Source organism: Aethalodelphis obliquidens, unplaced genomic scaffold, assembly GCF_003676395.1.
Source record: "Aethalodelphis obliquidens isolate GAN/ISIS:26980383/991018 unplaced genomic scaffold, ASM367639v1 scaffold120, whole genome shotgun sequence".
Classification (NCBI taxonomy): domain Eukaryota; kingdom Metazoa; phylum Chordata; class Mammalia; order Artiodactyla; family Delphinidae; genus Aethalodelphis; species Aethalodelphis obliquidens.
In genome coordinates this window covers 1,577,308-1,586,921 of record NW_020838064.1, presented here as the reverse complement: position 1 = coordinate 1,586,921, position 9,614 = coordinate 1,577,308, and the positions used below count along the sequence as shown (strand labels likewise).

Here is a 9,614-nt window from a genome sequence, read left to right as displayed (position 1 = left end):
CAGCCGCTCCGCGGCATGTGGGATCTTCCCGGACCGGCACGAACCCGTGTCCCCTGCATTGGCAGGCGGACTCTCAACCACTGCGCCACCAGGGAAGCCCCTGGGGGTACTTTTAATCCACAGCTTGGATGCATTTTCCTGCACAAGGGGTTCTAGGCTGTGAGTCACCACCACCACCAATATTAATGCTCTTACTGATTCAGAATGTCAGTGGAAGCTCATTAGTGGTAATACAAGAATGAGATTCCACCAAACTGATAAAAAAGTAGACAGAATCGTATGCTGTTTAGGGTTATGGCTGCAAGAAAACCAGGCGGTATGTTTAGACACGTTCTCTTCCGGATGAGAGTCAACTGTATTAAATGAACAGTCAGGAACATAAGTGTTCCTTCAGGAGGTTTATTCAGTTACAGTATATTTTCCATCGAAGCCACAGGGAATCTCAGATTTGACCTCGCTTTCTCCTTTAATCCACCAGCATATTCTAAATCCAGTCAAGAGCTGATTTTGATATAAAGCAAATTAGGGAAAGGGCACAGTGGGTCTGTCGAAGTGGACTGCTTTTCAAGGTTCTTTTTCCAATTAAAAAACACCTTCCAGAGAGGAAAGATGTTACTTGCATTCTTCAGTTTTTCCCTAAAGGCCCATCTGAAGGCCACCTGTGCAAAGAAACACTAAGATGCTGTGCTCAGTGAGCAGGAGTGGATTCGAATGCTCTGCCAGCTCCCGCTTGTTCACTTCACTGGCAGAATAATCTAGTAGAGAAGCCAATCTGTACGTGTGTAAAAATAAAAACAAAAACGCAAAACAGGTCTTTCTGGACTTGGCACCAGAGCCCCTAGGGTCAGGTCCTCGTCTGCAGAGGGAGCCTGAGGGCCAGCTCGGTCAGATGCCCCATGTCTGGGTGTTTGCTTCGCTTCTTGATGTATTCCAGAGTTTTCACCTAGGAGGAAAGAGAAAGACTCATCTCCTTTCTGGTTCATAACTCAGGGCTCCAACAAATCAGCCACATCGGGAGCTCTGGCTTTTTTCTTAGCAGAGAAGGGAGGGGAAGAAACCAGCAGTTTTTAAATAAGACTCCTTAGATTATAGCTTGCTCTTAAAATCACCAGGAATGACTGGTGTTTTCATACATGTGGTTTTTATTCAGAGGGAATTACTTCTTAATACTACTCCGTGGTCCCTTGGTTCCGGGACCAAACTGAGGATACTGAATCCCTTATAGAAAATGGTGTAGTATTTGCTTATCACCTACATACCTCCCCCTGTATATTTAAATCATCTCTAGATGACTTATAACACCTAATACAATGTAAATGCTATGTAAATAGTTGCTGATAGGTGGCAAATTCAGGTTTTGCTTCTTGGAAGTTTCTGGAATTTTTTCCCCCCACTGAATATTTTTGATCTGTGGTTGGTTGAATCTGAGGACGCCAGACTTGCAGATACGGAGAGCCATCTGTACTTTGTAGGGCCTGGCACCTTTCTGGAAGGGGAGACTGGGGCTGTTTGATGTCCAGGCCCTGATGTTGTGTTGAGGCCACTTGTGCCTGGCCAGTGGGCTTGCGTCACTCGCCAGGACAGCCGTGCCTGGTGGGCGTTGTGAGGGCCCCCACTCCCCCCACCCCTCCCCTCGCCTTGCCTCGCCTCACCATGGTCCTGGTGTCCGCACAGCCGTGCCTCTGTGCCAGGTGCCACAGGTTGACGGACAGCTGGTTGAGCCTGTTACTGCGCAGGTCCCCATGGGCCAAGATGCTGTTAAAGAAAGAAAGGCCCAACGAGCTCTGGCGCTTTAGGGCCTGATACAGAAAAAAGAGGTTACTATCTGGCACTGGGGCTCAGGCCCGGCCCAGTGTTGACGCCGCCAGGGGTTCCAAGGCCAGCTCTACCACGCATCTTCTGGAGGGCGAGCTGCTTAACCTCCCCGGGTTACGCCAGCACTGATAGGCCGTCTTGCATTAATGCAAGTACAGGAGTAAACTGAACGGTAAGATATGTCTCTTACAGACGTGTCCTCAAGCCACCCAAAGTTTCAGTCACTATTCCCACCCTCTGGGTGCTGGTAATAAAGACCAAAGACAGCTCCCCGTGAATAATGCTCCCCAATGCCTGGTGCCCATGCCCAGCTTTTATAGGAACCATTAGGTATTCTTCACACCAGATCATTCCTCTTTTGCTCAGTGATCTGATGTGAAAGGTACTCTCAAACAAGTAAAGTCTAGCCAGAACGTCAGAGTAGACCAAACCTGAACCCCAGCTTTGAATGGTAAAGGCAGAAGGGAAACTAAATCTCCAAAATGCAACAGGCCCAGGAGAAAAGATACCAGCTCCCCAAGGTAAACAAGGGACCTGGGAAGGCCCAAGTCAGCAGGTGGGCCTGAGCAGGGGACCAGGTCAGATCGCGCATCTGTGTGGGTCCTGGAGAGCTGACGCCCGGACCCTTGCTGGGTGCTCTTGGCTGGCGCTGCAGACGTCAGTGCTGCCAGGAGCCTTGAGTGTCTGCTTTGCTCCTTGGCAGCTAGCGGGTATGGGGTCCTTACACTGTGACAGGTGTGAGCTCTGTGCCTTACACAGCTCACCTTGTTTAATCTTCACAACTCTCTGTAGGTAGGATTTTAGAGCTGGATCCCAACTCATGGTTATCCAAACACTAATCTAGGTGCTACTGTGAAGGGACTTTGCAGGTGTGATTAAGGTTATGGACCTTAGGGAGATAATCCTGGATTATCTGGGTGGGCCCAATCTAATCACTTGAGCCCTAAAAAGCAGAGAAATTTTTCAGGCTAGAGTCAGAGACAGGTAGCAGAAGAGGAAAGCAAAGGAAAGGTGACGCAGAAGGGGAGACCAGAAAGATTTGAAGCATGAGAAGGACACGACCCACCACTGCTGGCTTTCAAGATGGTAGAAGGGGGCCAAGAGCTAAGAAGTGCAGGCGGCTTCTAGAATCTGAGAAGAGCCCTCAGCCAACAGCCAGCAAGGAAACAGGACCTCAGTCCTACACCGGATGGAACTGCAGTGGCCAACTCAAGTAAGCTGGGAGGTGGATTTTTCCCAGTGCCTCCTGGTAAGAGCCCAGCCACTCAACACCTTGATTTTGGCTTTGTGAAACCAGGAGCAGAGAAACTGGCCCAGCGGGCACCAACTTCTGACTTACCAAACTGGTGAGATTATAAATGGGGGTTGTTTTAAGTTTGTGGTGACTTAAAGCTGTAATAGGAAACCAGTACGCTCCCATTTTGCTGATGGGGTCAGAAAGCTTCAGGAACTTGCTCAAGGACCACAGCCAGCAAGTGCAGAGTGAGGATTTGAGCTCCGGTCGTCCAGTTCTGGAGCCTGTGCTGGTACCTACACCCTCCCATGTCTGCCCCGGTTTATAAGATGTTCCCATAGACCCATGGTTAACATCACATTAGGCATCCAAATTCTGAAGAAGCTAACAGATTTGCCCAGTGCAGCTACACAGTTTTATCCAGGGAAATAGGAACGATTTGATGTGGCTTAGACCAATACATATTTTTTTTCCTGCTTTTTTCAAACAACCTACTAACTGTCCATCTGTCCATGCATCCTTCCATGTGTGGAGCCCATAGAGCAGCAGACTACGCTAACTGCGGAGCCAACTTTGTTACCCCCTCCTGCTGCCCTCTCCCAAGTGAGGATTTAAAGTCTTCTAGAGGAGAAAAAAACAATGCAATAAAACTGCCAAGGAGCAGCTAAGAATGCAGTTGGGTGACAGTGGCTTTGTGACGACAGTGAAGAGACTCAAGCCCCCTAAACTGAGCCTGCCTGGACAACGGTCCGGACCAGGTGACCGTCACAGAAGCAGCTGAGCCGACCGAACAGCACTGCTGTCAAGGAGCGGGGTCACGCTGTCAGGTCCCAAGCCTGCAGGCACAAGGAGGGAAGGCTGGTAGACTAACTGGCTGGCAACTTCCTGCTTTGGGTTCCTTTGTTTAATCAGACAGTGAGCTCTGCCCCAGTCGGGAACGCGGCAGAGACCATCCAGTGGGTTACAGCCCATCCTGCTCGCCTTTTCAACTGGCTCTCATCTGATGCCTGGGCCCTGGTTTCTGCTCAGACCTAGAGGACCAAGCTAACAGAAAACTCTCAAATCCAACTATAAGAGTCTCCCAAGAGAGGCCCTTTAACTACATTTCTTTGAAGCAAGGGAGAATTTTTAGAAGTCAAACAAGTAAGACAGTATCTTACTGGTTACTTCTCTATTCTGTATCTTCTCAAGCATTTTACTCTAAAAGCCCAGTTCGCATGTGTTTTAAATGCACAGCCCATTAAAAATGAGATCATTAGAGACGGGTCTGGGGACGAGCAGGCCGGAGCAGGCAGGCGGCCGACGTGCAGAGACCCAGGAAACTGAACACATTATGAGAGACCAAACCAGGGCCTCCAGCCCCTCCTCTCCCTACAGAGGTTTTAAATAGAAGAGCTGCTTTTGTTTCTTTTCCTAGGGGAATTGTCATTTGCAGGAAGTTGTAACCGTCTGGCATGGTTCCCAGCCTCACCACACCCAAACAAACAGCTTCATAAAGCTCGTGACTAGGGTGACTAGGGCAGGGCTGGCTCCTTCACGTGCATGTAGAGGACAGTTTTGGAAGCAGGGCTGACACCAGCGCTGAGAGATGAGACACTCGGCTCGGGCACCAGCGTTGGGCTTTCACAGCGCCCAGCTTGGCTCCACAGCAGGTGGAGAGAGGTCTGAGTGCTCCGGGTCTAGAGGCCTCCCCTCCCAGGGCCGCCTGTGCCGAATCTCACAGCATGCTGTTAAAGTGAAGGATGACACGTTCCATCTTAGCTCAGTCCACCCATATTTTTTCTAATAAATGTGCATATATGGGCAGACATTTTCAGTGAGAGTCCCTGGTATTTATGTGAGTTGAAATGTACTTCAGAAACTTTCCAGCCCTGCTGTTCTTTCAGAATTATTTCAGAGTCCTTATCACAGTCAATGCCTCCTCCCCCAAGAGAAAGAGACAAATGTTAAAACAGTTCCAAATTATATGGTTCTGGGCTCTATTTTTGTTGTGAGCCTGGAGGTCCTAGACTGTGGTCGTTTATGCTGTCAGCAGCCACCTCTGATTAGACCCAGCCTGTCGAGTCAGAGTGAAGAAATGCATTTTCAAGCCCCGGGGCACATGTTTCTTGGGCATGACGTGTCAAACACACAGCCCTGCTCTGGCAAGAAGCTAGAGCCAGAGCCCTTGGCTGTAGGGATCAGGGAAGGTGCTAAGAATCCTTCACAGCAGGGGAGTGACCAGTGCAAGCTGAAGGTGAAGGACTCCATTTCTCCTGCAGCGTAATGAGGGCTCTCTCCTGAAGGCTGCCTACCGCACAGAGACGAAGTTTACAGGCTTTCGAAAAAGGCCTTTCAGTTGGAGGAGGGGTGATCTCTTCTAGCACTAACGGGTTTGATAAACCAGTTCCTGAAGAAATTGGGGTTCTGATGCTGCCCCCTCCACTGACAGCCAGTGCCCTCCAAGCATTAACTCCCCAGCATTCTACAGCCCTGCACCCAGGGGGCCCCAGGGTCAGTGGGACCCACCCACAATCCTCCCTCCCTAGAGAGGGCGCTGGGAGGCACTTGGGGCCCCCAGGGCAGCAGTGGTTCCGTGTCTTCCATCTGCCTTTTGGCCTGCTAACCTTAAGGCTGGCCCTGTGTGCCGTGCCCCTGACCTCCGCAGTGGCCACTGGGGAATGGAGTCTGGAAAAAAATCCCGCTCTCTCCAGGACCTGCTTGAATACCCTGGGGAGAATGGGAACGCGGGACATACATGTATGTTGCGTGTGTGTGTGTGTGTGTGCGCACGCGTGCGTGCGCACCCACAGCTATAGAATATTCTCATGGTTTCTGTGGTGGGGTGGGGAAGGGGGGAAGGGCAATGGTGGCATTCTGTACAGTCCTGGAAGTGAGTAAGAATTAAAAGTCCAGTTTGATCTTATTTTGTCTTCAAAGGATTTAGTGGGGTGGGGAGTAGAGAAGCAAATCCTAAAAACGTGAGACGAGGTTTGGGAAGGAGGGAGCTGGGGAAGCGTGTGGGCAGGAAGCGGAGGGCTGGAAAGCCACTGGGAACCCTGCAGTCCGAAATCTGTCCTGGGTTTGGGAAAGGGAATTGGAGGGGGTGGGGGGTGAGTGGCAGTGAGAGAAGACAGAAATCTGTCAACATGAGATCAGGAATGAGCTGTCAGTATGTGGAGTAGCGAAGAGCAAGACTGGGGGTGTGGGGCAGACACGGAGGCAGAAGCCTGACAGGAGCTGCCCCAGGGGAAGAACGCGGAGAAAGGCCAGGCACTGGCTTTGACTCCACGGTCACTGCCAACCTCCCCACCCTGATTACACAGCAGGAATCAGCCTTAACGCAATGTCCACCAAGCCTGAGACAGAGCTTCTGGGATCCAACTGTCACCCACATGTTTGAGCTGACGCTGCAAAAATGGAGTAACTGGGGAAGGGTACCAGGTAGTTATTTAGGTCGTACTATAATTTGGAAATTATTTTGAAATCAGTCAACCATCTATCTATAATATGGAGAATATGGGAAAAACTGCTCTGAAAAGGCAACGACGCAACATCTGATAAAGGAATATATTCTGTGGATCAGAGCATGGGTTCTAGAAGATTGCCTTGACCACATTCCATAGCTACCACTCTAGGATTCAGTTTCCTCATCTGGCAAGTGTAAAGGGGTAACAGCTATTCCCACTCATGGGACTGTTGTGAGATGAAACCACACACGCAAAGTTCTCCACACTACACTTATGTATGAGAAAGGCTGGGATGGGAATTTCCTGGCTGTCCAATGGTTAGGACTCCGAGCTTTCACTGCCAAAGGCCCGGGTTCAATCCCTGGTCGGGGAACTAAGATCCTGCAAGCTGTGGGGTGCAGCAAAAAAAAAAAGAAAAGAAAAAGGCTGGGCAAGCATAGCCTACTATCATGGTTGGACAACAACCGTATGCCACTTGTTAAAAAGTAAGTGGTGGGCTTCCCTGGTGGCGCAGTGTTTGAGAGTCCGCCTGCCGATGCAGGGGACACGGGTTCGTGCCCCGGTCCGGGAAGATCCCACATGCCGCGGAGCGGCTGGGCCCGTGAGCCATGGCCGCTGAGCCTGCGCGTCCGGAGCCTGTGCTCCGCAACGGGAGAGGCCACAACAGTGAGGCCTGCGTACCGCAAAAAAAAAAAAAAAAAAAAAAGTAAGTGGTGAGGCCTTGACCGAGGAGGGTGCTGCAGTGGCTACGGAGTCACGCTTGAGGATCTGGGTGATCCCTGTTCTGTCACAACCAGAGGAAACCAGGAGCTCTGGAAACCTCTGAGCCTCGGTTTTCTTTTCTGTCCAAGGAGAATGAACGCAGCACCTACATCACAGGGCTGTTGTGGGCCTCAAAGAGCTAAGGTGTGGGAAGTGCAGGCTGTTACTCACTCAACATGCACTGATCGAGTGCCCGCTGTATGCCAGGTTCGAGGTGAGGATGCCGGGGTGAGTGACAGATGGATCCCAGAGACCCTGTCTCAGGCACAGGCAGGTCTCCGAGACCCACGTCTCAAGGTCCCGGCCACATGGAGCTTACATTCTGGTGGGGAGGCAGGCGACTGAGAAGTGAACACAGAGCATTTCAGAGAATGCCCGAGCATCACAGGGACAGTTCAGAGGGACGCAGAAGTGTAGAGGAGTGTAGTGGCTACCTGACACAGGGTTCAGGGAAGGCCACTCTGAGGAGGTACTTGAGCTGAGACCCGAATGATGAGAGGGGTGGCCAGGGGAACCCTGGGGAGGCACAGTGCAGGCAGAGAAAATGGTAGGAGCAAAGGCCCCGGGGCCCTCGATGAACAGTCTTCACACAGGCGCGTTACTCCCTGGACGAACCAATGTCCAAGCACGCTGGGAACGCGTGCTTTCAGGGCAAGCGGCAGGGATGGGGGCGGCAGGGGCACCTACCTCGTCCTTGGCCAGGGTTTTCAGATGCTCCAGGATCTGAGCCATCACCGTCTCGCACAGCTTGTTGTTCTCAGCCAGAAACTTGGAGTCTCCCCCGTAGAGGCTGTCATTGGAGTCAACTGATGGAAGAAACCAGAGCAGTGAGACATTCCCAAGCCCAAGGCCAGGGAGAGGCAGCCGTGGTGCCAGCGGGTGGCAGGAAATCACGGCAGGGCAAATGGAAATGGCCAGAGTTTGCCGTGGGCTTGGGCCCTTGGGAATCATGGAGGAAACACCTGGCCTTCCAGACAGTCTAAGCCAGAGAGCTCAGACTCTGAAGTCTGTCCCCTCCAGCCCAGGCATGGAGGGGGACAGCAAGCATCACAGTGGCCATCAGAATGGCTGTCAATACTGAGCACCGGGGTGCCAGGCGCTGGGCTCAGCGCTTCACAGGTGTTACTGTGGAGTCCTCAAAACCGCATGTGCAAGAGATGACAGATGGGGACACGGAGGCTCCGAGCCTGTCCCAGCCAGGATCCCAAACTGGGAGGCTCCCGTCAAAGCCTACGCAGTTAAGCACCGCCCCCAGCCCCCTGCCCTGTCACTCCACCTCCAAACTTCTGCAGATCGAACAGAAGGTTCTCTATGTCTTCTCGCAAACCTGAATCCTTTCACTAAAGTCCCCTCTCTCCTTGGGCATCTCCTGTGACAGCCGCTGTCTAGAGAAAGAGCAGCTGCAAGAACAGCCTGGGTTTGACCTCCCCCCGCCCTCCTTCCTATCGACCTTCGCACAAAGCATGACCTCTGGGTAAGGAAGCAGAGGGACTCTACAGGGTGCGGTTTTGCGCTTGGTTTTTTTTCACTTAATGATTCCTGGAGTTATTTCCATATCAGCATATATGGATGTGCTGCTTTGCCTGTACTAGCTGAGCAGTAGTCCATTGTGTGATGGACCAGAATTTTTTTGGTTGGTCCCTCCTGCGGACACTTCAGCGGTTCTCTTTTCTTTTTTTGTGGGGGGGAGCGGTGAGGGGTCAGGGCCAGGCTGCTGCAAAGTCTGTAAGGGAACCACCACCTCTGCCTTGCAGAGTCGATTCTTTCCCCCCATGCCTTTTCTCGCCAGATCCTTTTTTAACTGCTTTCACCCCAACTCCCAAATGCCGACTTGTATGTACGTGGCTGAGCAGTTATTTCCGGTGTGAATGAGCGGCGCTCAGCTCAGTGCAAAACCATTGGAGCAGCGCTAAGTGGTCAAGGAGAGGAAAAGCGCAGTGGCAGCTCTTAGATGTTTCTGATCTGGTGGAGGCCTAAAATTTGGGCCACTGTCCCAGGTGCAGTGACATCTGATAAGGCAGAGGCCGTGCAGGTGCCTTTGGGGGGCGCGGCTGGGCTTATACAGCCATGTACACACAGTGCTAATCCAGTTCATGGTTTAGAGACGTCAATAAACCGGTTCAGCTTAGCTCATCTGGGGGAATGTGGTTTGCTGTGCTCTTCTCGGCCCAGCTCCTCACCACCCCTAGGATCCTGTCTCCTAGGTATATACAATCAAAAGGGATGATACATATGGGATCACAGTAAAGCCCATGAAGTTGTGTGATGCAAACAAAAGGTGACACCACAAGTGAGGGACACGGGGCACCCGTTTAGCTTGCAGATGGGTGAGGCTGAGAGTCAGAGCCACCATG

At 51.7% G+C, this 9,614-nt stretch overlaps 1 protein-coding gene across 2 annotated transcripts in view; it reads right to left on the bottom strand.

Annotated features, from left to right (window-relative positions):
- Positions 1 to 385: 385 nt before the first annotated feature.
- VPS35L (VPS35 endosomal protein sorting factor like) overlaps positions 386 to 9,614 on the bottom strand; it is a 129,347-nt gene continuing 120,118 nt past the window's right edge. For both annotated transcript variants that reach the window (XM_027098088.1, XM_027098090.1), the window contains 3 exons: positions 7,948 to 8,066; positions 1,653 to 1,799; positions 386 to 943 (listed from right to left, as the gene is read on the bottom strand). In XM_027098088.1, coding sequence (XP_026953889.1) covers positions 845 to 943; positions 1,653 to 1,799; positions 7,948 to 8,066 — 365 coding nt within the window. In that variant the 3' untranslated portion in view covers positions 386 to 844. The remainder of the gene's footprint in view (positions 944 to 1,652; positions 1,800 to 7,947; positions 8,067 to 9,614) is intronic.